Genomic DNA, 17,159 nt, shown 5'->3' with positions numbered 1-17,159 from the left:
GGTCATAGTCAAGTTCTTGGAGAAGGGGAGGCGATCGGAGCAAGCCCCATGACGTCAAATTGGGTGTGTAAACGTGTGAACAATGCAGGTACAAAATATGTGGTCAAATCTAGATGATATATAGCCATATCCATAATATTATGCGTTTTGTCCCATATTTATGTACGTTTAGACACACCAGAACGGAGACTCCTGTCCAAACTCTCGATTGAATATGCGTCGTATATCCCATTCAGACCCACACGATGCTGAACGCTCCTTCAGCCTGACAGCGCCCCCCCCCGCTCCTAGTCTCCCAACGACTCTCATAACACAAGGAGTCACCACAGCCATCCGAGATTGCAAAAGGTTGATCCCTTACAGGTCTTTTGGCGCGAAGCCAAGTTGGGTGTTGTCGCTGTCAAAAACAGCAAACACAGCCTTGAGGAAAATATCCCCGTAGATGGAAAAGCCGATACCTTCGTTGCTCTGAAGGCCACCATAGCAAGCTTCGGAATACTACATTAGTGATGTCTCGAAACAAGGGACAACAAGATTTCACTCACTAGAAGAATCAGCTGGAGCAAAGTTCATGAATGAACCTGGAATAACAGCGTGATAATCTTCAATGCCGACGGCGAAGTCGGGGAGGTCAGCTGAACAGGGGAATGTATAACCACCTTGGGTGTTGTCGTATTTGGCACCGTCAACTTGATCGTAATAGGCGGAAACAATAGAATCATCCATGAGTAGGAGCGTGGTGCCGGTGTCGGCAATGGCGTCAATGCTCTGCTGCTGGAAAGAACCATCACCTACAGCATAACCCGTGCCAGTGAATTCCCAGAAGCCGTTTGCAGTGTCCACCGGTGTATAGGTAATGTCGCCGGTGTGTTTGCTGTCGTCAATGAAACCAAAGTCGTATGTGCCGGGTTCACCTTTCTTCAAATCGACCGTGAAGAGGTTTTGAGACAGAACCCCTTGCTGGATCGCAGTATCGAAGAAAGTTGTCTGTTGGTCGGGTTGGACTAAATATCGGTTAACCTGGGTCTCTCAGAAGGAATCGCGCCACGGACCAGTATTGATCGAACTGAAAGCCAGGCCAAGCAAGCCATCATTGTTTTCATCTTGCTGGAATTGGGCGCTGATCTGAGCAGCTAGTTCGACAGCTTGGCCGGTGACAGTGGTGCCGCCAACATCAACAGTATCGGTGTAGACGTTGCCGCTGGCACCAGACCCATCACCATAGGAGATGTTCCATGTTGCGCCCTCTAGCTCTTTCGCAGTATCAGACTTTGAAGGGTCGTAGATGCTATGTCCGGATTGCTGTGAACTTGGCAACTCAGAAGAGAAGACCCATCTAAGTACGGTTAGTCTCCCATGCCCGGGCCCCGCCTTGGGTAAAGGGGACAGCTCACAGGTCCGCGGAACCGGTGTCGAAGTCCAGGTTCAGTGTCTGACCTCCAATGCTGACAGGAGAAAGATACTCCGCATCATATTGTTCGGGCGTTGCGGTGACGGAGCCATCAGCTGCAGCGGCCTTGACATCGGCCGGCACAGCGGTGGTGTACTTGTTGTACGTCTTTTGCAAGACCACAGGACCAGCCTGGAATGGTTTTGCAATAGCTTGCTTGACAGTGAAGCCTTTCTTCGTAGAGACGTCCGAGGCCGGGATAGGCTTCGCAAGCGAATGGGAAGCGAAGGCGGACACCGCCAGCAAAACTGTGAAAGAGTGCATATTTGATAGGAAAACGAACAACGGGTCTTGACACAGAGAGAGAAAAAACGAATGGATGTCTTGCTGGTTGAGAATGAACGGCTGACCTGGAGAGATTTTGAAAGAGAGTCACCCTTCGAGGTTTTATATATCAGTTGCAGAGCACAAGGACGGCCATGCCAATTCGCATCGGACCCATAACTCCATAACCTCGCCTGGCTAGGGTATGAAATGGTCACATCACAATGATACTCTGGACCCAGCAGGCGAGGATCCGTGATATTGAAGGACTCTCGATATGCACGAGCATCACGGAGTGCTGGACGATTCAAGAAGGTGGGGGAGATATCGAAGTCTCAAAAGCTTCTAGAGCACATGTCATATGCAGCCATGATTCGAGAACGCCGCTGAGCATCGACAAGCATCAGGCGGAAGCTTCGGCAGCTCTAATCTGGCCAGAGAGGCCCGTTCAGCTGATCAATTGGACAAGGCCAATGACTAAGGCAGTTGGAAGGAGTCTATACAGGCCCTAGTTTGCGCCTCGAGGAAATTGACAGGGGCCGCGAAACACAGGCGAGCATTGGATCATCAACGGGGGAGCGTGTTTGAACAGAAGGAAAGTTGGCAGCCTGATAGATTTGGATAGAGAGGTTGACCACTTGGTTTGATGGAATTTTAAGATGAGGTTGGAAGAAGAAAGGTGCCATGCCCGGCGCTGATTGGCTCGCCGCCTGCGTGCGCTAGTTTCTCCATGATCGACGCCCCTCGACGCCCCCTTTGCATCGACGACAAACCATCTTCTGTCACCGGTGTCGCAGATGTTTCGGGGCCTAAGAGCTCGACCAGGGCCCCGCTAGTCTCTGCACAGCATATCTGCCTTGCGCATCCGTCATTTGGTGTTCTCGAAATGAGCTCTACCCCCGCACTCCGCTGTCGAAGAGAGGCTCTCTCACAGCCTTGATCCTTGCCGTCATATCAACTTTACTGCTTCACAATGCAACTCGACTCGGACGAGCTCCTTGTAATCTTTCCCCAGCTCGAGACTCTGTGGCTGAATACGGGGAGCGAGAGATGTTCTCGCAACCGTCCTGCTCGGCCAGTTCCGTTTTCAGGTGTACCACCACCACTATCCAACCCATGTGGTGTTCTTTTGAACCCATCATTCTACATGGTAGTCATACGAGAGTGGGGCAGAAACATCGCTGAGATTACGGCCAAGAATGATCTCCATCCTACGAGAGGCCATGGTCCCCGGAGGCCGCCGATACGAACACACAGAACAATAACTTGGGGTCAGATAACCCAATCTGATGGCTTAGACGAAATAATAGATAATGCTGGTGCAGATATCAGATTTATGCGGTGTATTTCCTTCCCGTACACGCCTCAAAAATAATGCTTTATGGAAGTTCCCTGAAACCTCAACCATGCGAAAGGAGATCACGCTTTTTATCTCTTGTCATACCGTCATATCCGGGATGGTGCCGGAATAACAAGCCATTCGCTACAGGGATGATCGCGGGGGTGCGTAGTTGAGCGCCTTTGCTGTCTCAGGGCGGGAGACGCCGGCGGCGAGCCCGGCGAGTGTATTTGCCGCATCGCTTTCTGACCGGTCTAGTGCGGACTGGGCCTCATCTCGCCCCGATCGACGAATCTGCAATGCCTCGGTTATCAACGGCCGTGGCTGTTCCATACTACGGCCAAGATGCGGAAGGGTAGGGGTGCCCGTGGATGGAGTTCGTGGAGGTGGCAGAGTTCTCGAACTGGGCCCTTGACCAAAGTCGGCCAGTCGATCGGGCGACAACAATGGTCGTAGCTGAGACGGGCTTGATTGTTGTGTGCTGGGAGATGAAAATGGTAGAGAGCTGTAAGGAGCCCGTGGTGTTTCCTGGTAGCCTCGAACATCTGGCGGACGATTTCTCCATGACGGCTCCTGCATGGTCGGCGACGGCAAAGTCGGTGGAAAAGCCGCGCCTGGAAGAGATTGTGCACTTCCAGCGGCACTGGGGAGCTGTTGCTGCTGTACGAAATACGCGAGCCGGGATCGCGCAATCAGGTCGGGGGATCCCTGTGATTCCGTGGACGCAGCACTTGGCGCTAGTGCTGGGAGTGGTGGTGTTCCCGAGGACGTTGCACCCAGTGATAACGCCGATGTACGCATCAAAGATTCTGGCAACTCACTCCGTACTGTAGAAGACTCATCCGAGACCGAGCTATGACTCGAGACCAAGCCTGGTCGAAAGTAGTCTCGGCCATGATGGACAGAAGGAGGAGATCCACTACGAGATGACGAAAGTGCTGGCCGCGGTTGCACGGTGGACGTTGACGTATTTGGCTGCGGGGGGACACCAGCAAATGGGGAAGACACAACCGAGCCCATGGAGCCTCCTCGAACATGACCCGACAGCTGTGACACGGCTTCATGGTTTGTTTCCAATGACTTTGCAGACACGATGCTGCCACTGGATTCGGGATCAAGTTTGGGTCTCTTTGGTTCCGAAGTCTGCCCATGTTTGGCCTTGAAGTCTGAAAGATACTGCATATATTCCTTGTAGGCATCGGTCTTGCGATACGTCGATAATTGAATGTTATATCTCTCTTTAGCCGCACTTGCCTGGGCCTCAAATGGCTCTTTGCCTGAGGGATCTAGCTTTTGCCATCGGTCACCAACCAGTTTGGCTATTTGTGTGAAGGACAAGTTCTGATCTTTCACCTCTTCACGCACCTTGTTGGAGAATATTACGTAGGCCGAAGGAGGTCGTTCGGGTGCATTCTCGTCGGGCTTGGGATGCCGCCTGTACTTTCTCTTGGTCTCGGGCGCCGGTCCCGAGCTTCGTTCCGGCCCGGTCGGAGGAGTTGCATTGCTCTCAGGAGCCCGGCCGCCATCTGGAAGGCCTTCTTGAGCCGGAGACCCAACGAACCGTTCGTACGAGATTCCTCGATATTCAGCAATTGCCCGCTGAAGTTTCTTTGCACCGGCTGTCAGCCAATCTTGCCTAAATACCTCCGGGGGGGGGGGGGGGGATAGACTCACCCTCCGATGACCCAGTTTGACATTAAGAGCGTCACTAAGGGCAGGTCAGGATGCGATACTTTCGCAATGTTGTACCAACTCACAAGTCACTTTCTTGAATGTCCGTCACAGTCTCCCAAGTGTCGAATCCCTCGCCTATAAAGGCATCGAGGTACTGCTCAAGGCCTAGGCGCTGGAGATGGGGGGCGAGATCTGTCATTCAAGCGCACGTAGTTGATCATCGATAGTGAGGCGTAGCTGAGGCGGGTAGCGATCAATCAGGACGATAGGCCTTGCAAGCAGTACGGTGGATCGCAGTAAAGGATGGCCTTTGTCGCATGTGGAAATGATATCTGGGGTGATGTGGCTGGATGTCAATTAAGCATTTCACGGTTTTGCTCCTTTGAGTATTGAAAGAGTAATGCCCTGACTGGGTAGTATACAACGGCCTTGGCAACCTCACCAGCCACAAAGTAGAAGCCTGGTGCTTTTAAATTTTTTTAAAAAATTTTTTAAATTTTTTTTTCCCCCCGAACGTGATATTGTAGAGAGACGACGTGGGTTGAGGCGACTTCGGTCTCAGACCGATTCAAGACGCCCTTTGGAAAGACACAAAGATCTTTCCTTGAATCCGTCTCATTCGGTTCGATCACCGAATTAGTGATGACAAACAAAACCGGGAGATGAATTCTTCAGGGTCCCCAAAGATCTGTCTCAAGACCAATCCGTCCACAACAGCATGTTAATAGGGTAGACACAAATGAGCTGCGATACTGGCAGACCCTTGCGATGGAACTGGGCTTGTGCAGCTCTGATCCAGATCAGAGATAGATTGAGCAAGTGCTGAAAAAGGATGCTCAGATCTCGTGCTGGGCAAAAAAATGTACGAGGCTCGATGGCGTTAAGATGGCGAAACACGCGGTCAGGACGGCGGTTGAGGTCGAAGGCGACGAGCGCGCCGCAAATAGATTCGCAAATCCCCGCCAACACACCCGTGAAATGATCTGACGACAAAAAGTTTGGCGACAAGCGCCAGTATACGGAAAGGATGGGGGAAAAGGCGAGAAAGTGCCGGCAGGGAAAGTCTATAGGCTGTTCATGACCTGGGATAGAGTGATGTTTTGGAAAAAAGAAGCCAAGTCAGGTGCGTCAGTGTGGACGTGGAGACACACAAAAGAGATGATGCAAAGATGCTGTTTGCTGCGCCGTCATTCGCCGGCTAGCGAGGAGCAATAAGACGCGTGGGCTGGGTTGACGATGGTGTGAAGGGACGGCTTGGGGGAGTTTGGTGGGCGGCGCTGCCCACATTGACAACCCTCTTTTCCTGCGGTACATAGTTTCGTACCCGTAACCGAGTCGTATAAGCTTCGTGCCCGACTTTTCTCTAGTCATCGCCCAATGCCCGCCGACCAGGGACCGCCCCTCTCGGGCGCTGAATGGAGGGGCATATGCCCACCCGCAAATTGTACCTGCGTGCCTGATGACTGCATCGAGGCGTTCGCTTCCATGTCAGATATCGATGTCTGAACAGCACTCTTTAGATGCAAGATCTATATACATATCGCAGAACATGGGAGACTGTCCTTTTTTCCTTGAACACCGCAGACGCTTTGCCGAATTACTCTTGTTTCTCCGACCATAATACACCAGCGGTAATCTCGCATCGAGCATGTTGCAAGCTGTACCAAGCAGAGACCAGGATGGTCCATCGCTTCTGGCCGACGGGCTGGACTTTGACAGTGCTATAAATCGCAGGGTGCTGTAACTGGAGCGTTCTGAACCTGGGTGTGCTGATCCAGCGTCACCAGTCTCCGGCAATAAGGCTTGTTGGCGGCTGAATCGCTGGTTCGGGGGGTCCAACTTGGCTCGGATACAGCAATCGAGGATCAACGCTACGCACCACTGAGCGAACTGGACAGTGATGCAAGCGGTTGGATCTGCTGGTGGAACATGTCCTAGGACCCTGACTGGTACAGGCACTCACAATCGTAGTGCTGTAACGGTAAGTATGGGATATTCCCGTGGAGCCGTCTACGTCGATTGCAGGCCAGGACTGCGATCTCGGAACCCGGGGAGCAATACCTGTGTAAATGAGATGTCCCTGCAAAGATTCGATCTTCCGGTCGGTACTAACCCAGGCCAAGATTCGGCGTGTCCACGTCTCTTCAACGGTTGGCCAGAGCTCAAATCTTTCAAACTTCACGAAGGTTGGAGCGCCGCTCAATAATTGGAGGGTTGACTCTTTCGGTAATTCCTAAATGCACTCTGACCTCGCTAGGCGATCCGCAAACCGCCCACCAGCCCATGGTGAGAGACTGCATCCATCAAAACCGGGCCTTGCAATAAAAAGAAATGTTTCGGTATAGTCTAAAGGTGCTCCAGCTTGCAGGTGACAGAATTTGCCGAAAACTCTACGATCCCCTTTTAGGTGTCAAGAAGGCCAGATAAACACCCAAAGAGTCCATCCCAGAGGGGGTTCATTTCGGTGTTTGCGAAGTGGCTAGTCTGTTACGGAATTGGAAAGCCGAGTAGCATGAATTCATCTTTACTAGGCTAAAATGGGGGTATGAGAGATTCAACCCCGGCGTACGTCATAAGCAGCACACTCGACTTTTTCAATTTCGGCATGTTGAACAAGTCCGAGAATTCAGGTGCTGTTACCGGAAAGTCTGGATGTAACAATCTGCCATTCGACCTCCTTTGCTTTTAATACTGAAAACCACCACGTGGGGGAGTCTTGTGGATCGACGGGATCAGCACCCAGCATGCCTAGGTTGTCCAAGTCTTCATGCCCTTTCTTCCGCCCGCCTACTTCAGGGTATATGTTATTTCTCCTGCGGAGGACAGGTTCATCACCCTAGGGAAATGGGGTCGGGAGCTCATGGATGGATCGACGGGCACCAGAATGCAGACTCGGCTTGGCGTCGAAGTGAAAATTTGGTAGCGAGAAAAATTGGAGCCATTTTGGAGAGCTGTGAGTAGGCCTCTTTAAGGTTATATGCTCCTATCCAAAACACGATCTGGGAAAAGAAGTAAGAAACCGCTGGAGATTGGAGCAACCACACAACAATCATTCGTTGCAGGACCGGGCGAAAAGTCGATGATCGTTTGGCCTGTAGAAGTGAACTTTTTTGTTTGACTGTAGAAGTCGAATGCGGAACCGGAGCATGCCTCGGGGCAGAAACCCAGCCTGGAATAGAGGGGTCGAGCGCAGTCTGTTGGGGCCAAGGTCTGATCCGATCAACTGGAAAATCGAATGCAACGCACTGAGATACGCGGTACGGAGAGCGCCAGATGCGCTGCTTGCTCTTTCGAGGAGCCTTTTTTCTCCATCTCTTACCTCGTTTTCTTCCAGACTCTGTCCCTCAACCATTCGCACCCCTCCAACTCTATCCTACCGCTATTTGTCAACTCTCCATTGTCTACGGCAATTACTCTATTTTCGGTATTTGCTAGACGAGCCTCTACTTTTCCCATTTTAGTTCCCTCTTTTGCGCCTCACCGCCAAAAATCCCCCTTGTAGCCGATCCTCGACTACTGACTCACCAATTCCACCACGGGGTTCCGGCATCCTACCGACAAACCAATATCTTACCTATACACCCCCGTCCCATCGCAACTCTTTCCCCCCCCCATGGGACAACAAACCCCCAACTCCCAGAACGCCGGTGCCCAATCGGACCCTGTCCAAGACAATGACCATCCTCCGCTAGTAACCTCCGAGATGGCTAAGGTATAGCAATGATCCTACTTGAATCCCGGCCCGTCCTTTCCGCTGACCTTGCACCATGTTTGATGAAAAGGCTTTCCAAGACATTGCTCGGTATGGCTATCACTACAAGCATATCCCTATTCCGCGAGCCCTTTTTGGTCATTCCCACTTCTGGAGGAACGTTCTGACAGTCATTCAGAGGCGAGCGAACTGCGTCGGTCCTTGAATCTAAACTCGACGGCATCCACAAGAGCCTTGACCAGCTCCTAGCAAGCTTCGAGGAGAATGCACACCCACAAGGCCCTTCGACAGACACGCAAAAGCGAAGCTAGATCTTTGGGACAGCCGTGCGGCCACCACCGGAGCACCTGTCGCTTATACGTCTAAATTGAGGACAAATCCTTTCAGCAAATACCGTGTTTGCGGGTCTCTGTAGTATAGAACCACACAGCCTCACGGCCATTTCAAGGGCAGATACCAGCTGCCGGGGTCAAGACTGTTGAAAAATAGATCTAAAATCAAACTTCCCGTTGACCTTCTCTACCACCCCAACCTCGGTAATGACACCATCGATAAGCTCCGCTGGAGTCACATCGAAAGCAGGATTCCATACATCAATCCCAACGGCGGCAATGCTGATGATTTCTGACCCCTCGTCAATCAGTAACTTCCCGTCCGTCGTGACTTTGGGCCCCTTCATTCTAGTGACTTCTTCCGGCGCTCGTTCTTCAATTACAATGTATTCCCCCGAAGCCGTCGCAAGGTCAATGGTCGTTCTCGGGGCAGCGACCAAAAACTTGACGCTGTGATGCTTGGCGAGGACCGCAAGGGAATAAGTTCCAATCTTGTTGGCGGTGTCGCCGTTTGCTGCGACTCGGTCGGCTCCAACGACAATAGCGGCGAGTTGGTTTCCTTCTCTGGCCAACAGAGCACAGGCCATCGAGTCCGTGATCAGGGTTGCTGGTATCTTGTCGTGGACAAGTTCGTATGCCGTCAGCCGAGAACCTTGATTATAGGGGCGGGTTTCTGAGCAATATGCCCGGGTGAGCATGTCGGCGTTTCTCAAGGATCTGATCACACCGAGGGCAGTTCCATAACCTGCAGTTGCCAATGACCTAAATAGACGTCAATATCACTGCGCGTTCCACCAACTGCCGGCCGTGTCTTACCCAGTATTGCAGTGTGTGAGGACCTTCAACTCCTTCTCCTTGTCAAGTTTTCTCCGCTTCCCAGCCACGGTATTTTCCTCAATCCAACGAGCCCCATGTTCACCAATGGCTTTATTGTCGGACACGTCGTCCTCCAGCATTCGTTCAGCAGCGGCAATGTACATTTGCACGACGGAGTTCGCAGTTGCTGTCGGCTCAGTTGTGGCCATTTTTACTACCACCTTCAGCTTGCCTACCGCATCACCCAGGTTGACTGCTGTCGGTCTGCTTGTTTTCAAATATTCCAACCGTTCGCCTAACATCGCTCTCACCTCCTCCGCTGACGTGGGCAGTTTTCCCGCCGCGGCCAGTGTCCCAGCCTCCACAGCAAGGGCAAGGGCAGCGACAATCGCGATCGCGGGTGCTCCTCGCACTTTCATTTGTTTTATCGCAGCATGGGCTTCCTCGCAGTTGGTAATCTCCACGTAAATTGTTCTATGAGGCAGCAGAAGCTGGTCGAGGATGCGCAGGGTCGGAGGCAAGGATGCGGACACTGGTTCATATTGAATGGCTTGCAGGACCATGATATCTGCGGGATGAGGAGTTTGATGAGTCTAAAACTAACAGTGACTGACGAGGCTTCAGGGTTTATTGTTTTTCCGCTCTTGATTCCACAGTTAAACACCAATTTTTTAATAACCGTCAACAAATCTTTTTTGTTTTCCACGCTTTCCACCGTGCGGGGTTTGCATGTTGTTACCCCTCATTCTCTGACTGGTCCGGAGGACGTTGTCGTCGAAATGAACACCGAGGGGCCCCCTGGGCTCGCATTTTGAAACTTCTGATTTGACTTTGGCCTAGATTTCCACAGAGTTGAGATCGTTGGTTCTTTGGGATCTGCTTGCTGTATACCAGATATAAGATCTCATCATGAAGACATCAGAGCTTCCAGAAGCAGTCAAGACCGGTTTCGCCCCGGCAGCAGCCTATGATGCTCATCGGCCATCGTATCCTGAGGAAGCAGTTGAGCAACTACTCCAAGGCCTGAAGGTTGCCGGCGTAAAAGGTGCGAACTTTGCAGATCTCGCAGCTGGAACAGGAAAATTCACCGAACTTTTGGCAAGGAGACCCGAAGAATATGATATTATCGCAATAGGAACCCACGATGGAATGCGAGCACAACTGGCGCAGAAGAACCTCGCTCGAGTTCGGATCATGAAAGGAACCGCTGACAACTTGGTCGGAATCCCTGATGGAAGTTTAGCTGGCGTTGTGGCGGCTCAGGTAAGTCACAATGTTGCAAGAATGGGCGATCAATTCTCTCATCTGCCATAGTCATTCCATTGGTATATGAAAAGTCCTCTCTCTCACAAAGAGGCAGGTGTCTGACTTCTCCGTAAGGTTTGCCACCATGGACGCACTGAAGGAAATAGCTAGGGTTCTGAAGCCAACTGGCGGGTTTGGAGGTATCTGGAACATTGACGACTGTGCGCTCGATCTCGATAGTCACAGACCAGGGCCACAAGCTCATCAAGAACCAACAGATAATTCACCAAGATCGTGGAAGATCTATCCGGGGTGGGAGAGCGTAATGCGAGACGTAGTCTGGACATTGGATGACAACATGCCCCGGTTCCGACATGAGAAATGGCGTCAAGTATTCGACGATCGAACCGAAAGTGATCCTTTGAGTCCGCAATTTGCCGATTCGTTATTTAAACTGCCATTGGGTGAAAGCGAGGTGGAGTTTGAGGCATGGCTATCCAAAGATGCCGTCTGGAGCAGATTGAGAACGCCGAGTCAGCTTGCAATATTGGAAGGAGAAGAACGGGAGAAGGTAAGAAAAACATTCTGGGACAGTGTGGACTCAGAATCCACCAAGACAGATGAGTTTCGGGCGGGTTGCCGTGCATGGCCGAACTGTGTTCTTCTGGACAAGTAAAATACCAGCGAAGCCGTAGAAAATTGGTGGCTAGACATTGTATATCAATCGAATTGTTTCCACCACCTTCCGGCACCATCATGTATATATCGAATCTTGATGTTTCGAGCTTCGGGTCTCGAGGGTTCGCGTGGAATATCGAATTCATCTCTCCGCAGCGAGTCTTTGCTTTTCATAGCGTCTGTTGGGTCTTTCTCACTCGCTCGAGATATACAGCACTGTACAGAATCATGAAACCTTGTCAGCCATTACCATTCACCCGACCTTGATGGCCACCGCAGGGTCAACCTTGTCGCTGCTAAAATTCCGCGCCGCTCTTAGGGTGCTAACGAAAAATGCAGCGTACCATTATTTCCCCTGACAAACGCATCTCCATAGCTTCGCCGCAACTGGCCATTGACGTATTCCGCGCACTTTTCCAGCGCGATGTTCATGTATCCGTCCACAGATTGCAGCTCGCCTTTGTAGATGACGCCAGAATTCAGCTTCACGGTCACAGGGACACCGATGATCGAGGAAAGGAAGTTCGCAGGGTCTTTGGGGTCGGTAGAGTCGTGGTTCTCCATTTCTGGTTAGGATTTCAAGTGGAAAGCTAGGATGAGGATCGGGAGAGTCGTGTTGTCATCTGAACTGCCGACGCGCAATGAGTTTGTGGATGGGGGGTGAATGAGCTGCCATCTTTTAGGTTGGGGCTCAAAGCCTTGGCGGGGGGGGGCAGATAGCAAAGGCTTGGCGGCGAATGCTCGTTCAATACTCCATAAACACGGGAGCGGAAGAAACATATGACCGAAGATTTCGATATGGTCCCAATGTACTGCAATTTGTTGCTATCCAAGGCGAAAAAATCCGGCCTCCCCAAAAACCTCGTACCAGATGCAATGTTTCTGCCAAAAGAAAACAGTCATTGAAGATCCATTTCCACAATGCTTCGTTTGATATGTTGGTGCGCTCGCATGACATTCAACTAAATGGTGGAACATTTCCTGGCCTAGCCTTGCGATCGCAACAAAATCTGACCGTCAACAATCATTCATCTCCTGTTGACCCCCTGTCATCTGGCTTCTGGCCATACACTACGTATCTGCAACCGTGATCAGCAAGGTAACCATGCAATGGATGAACAGGACGAGAACGTACATGGGGAAATAGCTATGTATGCGTTTGTTCTTCCACTCTGACCTGCACTGCGCCAGCAATGCTTCCAACTCCTCAACGGACCAACCTAGCAGCTGGGTGTAGACTCTTACACTCAAGCCGAAAACACCATCTAACAGACCGACGAGAGTACAAAGTCCAGACTGGCGCAACATGGGGTCTTTGGCCCATGCTCCAATCGGCATTTTGAAGGGGAGGATGTGGACGTTGATGAAACCCGCTTCCCTCATCTGGTTTGCCATCTGATTCGGGTAGCATCTGCCCGTCATACCACCTTTCTGAATTCCTTCCTCCCAAAGATTCTGCCATCGTATAACGGCACTATCTGGGGGGATGGTGTTATCGTCCGATTTAATATCAAGGTCAAACTCCTGGCACTCCACCCAACCGCCGGGTCTCATTGACTGGAAAGCCTGCTCATAAAACTTCGGCCAGCTTTTAATGGAGAATCCGTTCATTTCTCGGGTATGGATGAAGTCAAATCTGTTAGGCATATCCCATGTCTCCTCGAGATCAAAGACCCGGAACTCGAGGTTCGGAGCAACCCAAGTGGGCTGTATGGGAGAGAGGTCGATCCCGAGGACGTGCGCGCCTGGATATGCGTCTGCCATATCCAAAGCCCAGATACCGGTCCCTGTGCCTACATCGATGACGGACGTGGGGTGTGCCATCGGGGCATGAAAGAGTTTATCTCCCATGGCATATCGCAAGCTGTGATAGTGAACTGAACGCCACCTTAATTTCGACCAGAGAATTGTGTGCTCAGAAACTCACTGTCCATGCGCTCCTGCTCAGCTTCGTCGTTGGGTATCACGTAGGATTTGCCCGCCTGATATTTTCTCCCATTCTCGATGTCAAATGCGTATATGCTCGAAGTGACTGAGGAAGTTGAAAGGGTTTTCTCTTCGTAACCAGAGTCGCTGTCACTGCTGGTTTGCTCGATAGCATCGATGGGAAGGGCACTGGGCACCTCCGTTGAGGCGACTCCTGCTCCTTTGACTGAATGGGAAGCCATCACATTTTCCAAATTCCATTAGACATGAAGTTGAGCCGGAAAAACAAAGAGATCATCGGACTTGCCCGGAGTATAACGATGGGAGGACCCGATACCGGTTCCAGGCGCTAGGCCCCGTAAAGCAGTTCCTCTCGGTGTGGGCGGATCTTTCCGTACTGCCCATGCCTCGTAGTAGCTGTGCGTGGGAAATGTTGCAATTTAGAGGCCGTCTCTAGTCCTTGCGCCCCGTTTTAGAGACGGTGGGAGGTGCATTATGCTCCTGAGCCTAACGGCTAAGTCACCCGGCCCGGCGGCCCGATTTGGTTTTCAAGGCGTCCCCGGCCGTGACGTGGCAGCTGCCGAAAGGTGATAAACCAGCGCTGTCAAGGCGTAATAAGGGACTACTTACCACCCGCAATCCCCCTACTTCGTAGATACACCCCCCTTCCTCATTCAGCAACAATTTACTAAACTATACCTTTCGCTTTCCTTAGCGACGTGATTAGAGAATTGGCAATGCCCTTTCCCTGAGCTTTCACTGGTGATTTTGCAATTCCTATCGGTCGCTCCCGCGTCTTAATGCTTGCCTGGTCCCTGGTCCCGACGTACCGTCCGCGCAAAGAAATCGCGATTCTATTCCGATTCATCCATGAGCAGGGCTTCGCTTACAAGCAGAGTCCACAGAAGGATCACTCCCGCCACAATTATCCGCAAAGACTTCTCTGCTAGTGACAACTAGTGCAGTGGAATCAGCCAAGCCAGAGTTCTTTGTGTACCACTATTCCCCCCCGTTTCGTGCTTGGACCAACTTTTACCTTCCTCCCTCTACCTTTTTCTTCCCTGGAGTAGGATCCTCTTCTGCAGAGTTTGAAAAGATAGTTAGGATATCCCATGATGGCTTACACTCTGGCCCTCATATTGATCGGCGCTTTCGCGTTATACACTGTCGTGAAAACATATCTCGACTATCGCAAGCTAAGCCACTTCAAGGGACCTCCGCTGGCCGCCTTTACAAGTCTGTGGATGGTAAAACAGGCCATCACGGCCAATATGAATGTGGCACAAAAGGAGGCTTTGCGAAAATATGGTATCGTTGGAACTTTTCGATTTCGAGCCGGACCCAAAGGACTGGGCTAACAGATCTTCAGGATCTCCGGCACGGATTAGTCCTAAATTGCTTGTTACAGACGACCCAGAGTTATTGAGGCATATGAGTGCCCCAAGGTCCAAATGGACGCGCAGTTCTTGGTACGAAGGCATGAAATTAGATGCCCGAGTAAACAATATCTTTTGCGAACGCGATGAGCGTAAGCACGCGGACATGAGAGCCAAAATGATCGGGGCTGTGAGTATCATTGCACTCCTTGCACCGCATTGACGAGTGTTACGCATCCCGCTTGTGGGCGCTGACTAGTGTAGTATTCTGGGAAAGAAATCGACACGTTGGAACCCGACATTGACGAGAATCTGCAACGACTACTGGCTTTAATCAAACGAGAGTACAATGGCAAACCTCTCGACATGGCGCTCCTGGCCTCATTTTTCACTCTGGATGTCCTCAGCCAGATAGCATTCGGAGACCCGTTTGGCTTTGTTGAAGCCAATGAAGATCTCTTCAATTTCAACAAAATTGCAAACCAGTTCTTTGCGGTGATAGAGTTGATCGTCAACCACGACACTCTACGAAACATCATCCAAAGTAGGCCAATGCAGAAATTGCTCGCGCCGAAAGGAACGGATGAATTTGGTCAAGGACGCATCATCGGTATCGCGCAAAAGGCAGTGGCAGAACGCTATCGCCCTGGTGCCAAGGTAAAGCGAGACATGCTCGGACACTTTATCGCAAAGGGACTCAGCCAGACTCAAGCGGAAGCTGAGTCCCATCTCCAAATCATTGCTGGCTCCGATTCTACATCGGGCACCTTACGAATCACAATGATGATGCTGGTGGGCAACACAGTGGCATATCGGAAATTGGTATCCGAGATTGATAACGCCGTCGCCGCGGGAAAAATCTCCTTTCCCATCGTCCAAAATTCGGAGGCGGCTGAATTGGAATACCTCCAGGCCTGTATCTGGGAAGGTCTCAGATTATTCCCTCCCCTGTTCGGTCTTAAGAGCAAACTGGCCCCTCCCGAAGGCGACACTATAAACGGAGTCTTTTATCCTCCGGGTACAGAAGTGGCGCTGTGTGATGAAGCGTTTGGGCGCAGAAAAGACATATTTGGCCCCGATGCAGATGTCTACAGACCAGACCGATGGCTGCATCCTGACCCGGATGTCAGGGCAAGATATTTGAGGCACACGGAACTAATCTTTGGCAGCGGAAGGTATGTCTGCTTGGGAAAGACTATTGCAATGATGGAGATGAGCAAAGCCATTTTCGAGGTAAATCGAGCGACATTGCAAATTTCATATCTGAAGTATACTGACTTTTCACAACCCAGCTGGTAAGGAATTTTGACTGGGCTCTTTTAGACCCAATCAAAGGGGCAACGTCCATCGCTCATGGCATTTGGGTTCAGGAGAACATGATGTTGGTTGCTTGGCCTCGTCAAACCTAATTTTATATCATGCCAGGAGCAGACTGCTCCTGAACCCCAGCTTTGTTGTGGCCGCGCACCTCTCTCCCCCCACCCCCCCGGGGACATGAGCATGTTCCCTTCTCAGAATCAATGCGTTAACCAATACTATGCTTGTGTTTGTCCTCTCCCACGAACTTCCGACCAATATCTCCCAGACCCAAACCCGAGCATCAACCTCCAAGTTTCTGACAGATCTTACACTTGACCGAACTATTGACCACATCATGATATCATGCCGTCCTCAATTCTGCTGGATCATTGAGCATTCAAGGTCCTGGGTAGGGCAATTCTTCGCACCGCTCCGAGAGCCAGTCTCCAACACACGTTCAACAAGGAGGGGTTGGCCAAAACATACATCAAAGTTGTCGGAGGTGAACTATCCAACAAATACACAGGAGATTCACAATGTGTGCATTTATTGGGGCTAGGGCCTAAGCCGATGCCGCCGCAACGGCAAAGGCAGGAAAGTTCTCCATCGAGCTATCATGAGCCGATCGAAGGCGCTGAGGTCAGTCGCACATCTGATGAATGAACTCTCGCGGATTGCCGCTGTCGAGACCCTGTGGACGAGACATGGACTCCTTAGTCCTATGAAGTGCAACAATGGGTGTCCGAAGCGACTCACATGCCCATCTCATCGGCCTTCGCGGCTGGCTTTTCCGATGTGCTTTTCGGCATGTTGCCATAGACTTGAATTGGGAAGCTGTCTGATATTTGCATTGATGAGAGATAACTTGCCGAGTTGAGAGACATCTCAAATGGAGTCCCAATAGTCGGCTTCTTTTATATCAACCCCTCTCTGTTAGCTCAATTGAAGTCGGTTCCGTAATCTCAGAACTTTGTCACGACGACCACTCCCGGAATCTAAAAGCCATTGATCGCCTAACCAGACCAACATGCCCGACTCCCTCTTCAAG

The 17,159-nt window shown here is 51.2% G+C and overlaps 7 protein-coding genes across 7 annotated transcripts; 2 read left to right on the top strand and 5 right to left on the bottom strand.

The window, feature by feature from the left end:
• Positions 1-357: 357 nt before the first annotated feature.
• Positions 358-1,714, bottom strand: Z518_04912 (uncharacterized protein; the record flags this gene model as incomplete). The annotated part of the gene is made up of 4 exons (XM_013418618.1): positions 358-488; positions 546-1,004; positions 1,053-1,336; positions 1,395-1,714. The coding sequence occupies 4 exons, from the start codon at positions 1,712-1,714 to the stop codon at positions 358-360; spliced, it is 1,194 nt and encodes a 397-aa protein (XP_013274072.1).
• A 1,483-nt stretch (positions 1,715-3,197) lies between these two features.
• On the bottom strand, positions 3,198-4,926 carry Z518_04911 (uncharacterized protein; the record flags this gene model as incomplete). The annotated part of the gene is made up of 3 exons (XM_013418617.1): positions 3,198-4,661; positions 4,728-4,761; positions 4,811-4,926. 3 exons carry the CDS (start codon positions 4,924-4,926, stop codon positions 3,198-3,200), a joined length of 1,614 nt encoding a protein of 537 aa, XP_013274071.1.
• A 3,982-nt stretch (positions 4,927-8,908) lies between these two features.
• Z518_04910 (S-methyl-5-thioribose-1-phosphate isomerase) lies at positions 8,909-10,150 on the bottom strand (the record flags this gene model as incomplete). The annotated part of the gene is made up of 2 exons (XM_013418616.1): positions 8,909-9,533; positions 9,588-10,150. The coding sequence occupies 2 exons, from the start codon at positions 10,148-10,150 to the stop codon at positions 8,909-8,911; spliced, it is 1,188 nt and encodes a 395-aa protein (XP_013274070.1).
• Positions 10,151-10,496: 346 nt separating this feature from the next.
• Z518_04909 (uncharacterized protein) lies at positions 10,497-11,508 on the top strand (the record flags this gene model as incomplete). Its single annotated transcript, XM_013418615.1, has 2 exons — positions 10,497-10,850; positions 10,948-11,508. 2 exons carry the CDS (start codon positions 10,497-10,499, stop codon positions 11,506-11,508), a joined length of 915 nt encoding a protein of 304 aa, XP_013274069.1.
• A 317-nt stretch (positions 11,509-11,825) lies between these two features.
• On the bottom strand, positions 11,826-12,074 carry Z518_04908 (U6 snRNA-associated Sm-like protein LSm6; the record flags this gene model as incomplete). The annotated part of the gene is made up of 1 exon (XM_013418614.1): positions 11,826-12,074. The coding sequence occupies one exon, from the start codon at positions 12,072-12,074 to the stop codon at positions 11,826-11,828; it is 249 nt and encodes an 82-aa protein (XP_013274068.1).
• A 507-nt stretch (positions 12,075-12,581) lies between these two features.
• Positions 12,582-13,678, bottom strand: Z518_04907 (uncharacterized protein; the record flags this gene model as incomplete). Its single annotated transcript, XM_013418613.1, has 2 exons — positions 12,582-13,387; positions 13,438-13,678. 2 exons carry the CDS (start codon positions 13,676-13,678, stop codon positions 12,582-12,584), a joined length of 1,047 nt encoding a protein of 348 aa, XP_013274067.1.
• Positions 13,679-14,551: 873 nt separating this feature from the next.
• Z518_04906 (uncharacterized protein) lies at positions 14,552-16,111 on the top strand (the record flags this gene model as incomplete). The annotated part of the gene is made up of 3 exons (XM_013418612.1): positions 14,552-14,744; positions 14,806-15,002; positions 15,077-16,111. 3 exons carry the CDS (start codon positions 14,552-14,554, stop codon positions 16,109-16,111), a joined length of 1,425 nt encoding a protein of 474 aa, XP_013274066.1.
• Positions 16,112-17,159: the final 1,048 nt, after the last annotated feature.

This window comes from Rhinocladiella mackenziei, assembly GCF_000835555.1.
Source record: "Rhinocladiella mackenziei CBS 650.93 unplaced genomic scaffold supercont1.3, whole genome shotgun sequence".
Classification (NCBI taxonomy): domain Eukaryota; kingdom Fungi; phylum Ascomycota; class Eurotiomycetes; order Chaetothyriales; family Herpotrichiellaceae; genus Rhinocladiella; species Rhinocladiella mackenziei.
Note: the sequence above shows the minus strand (reverse complement) of the source record. Positions and strands in the feature narration are given on the sequence as shown.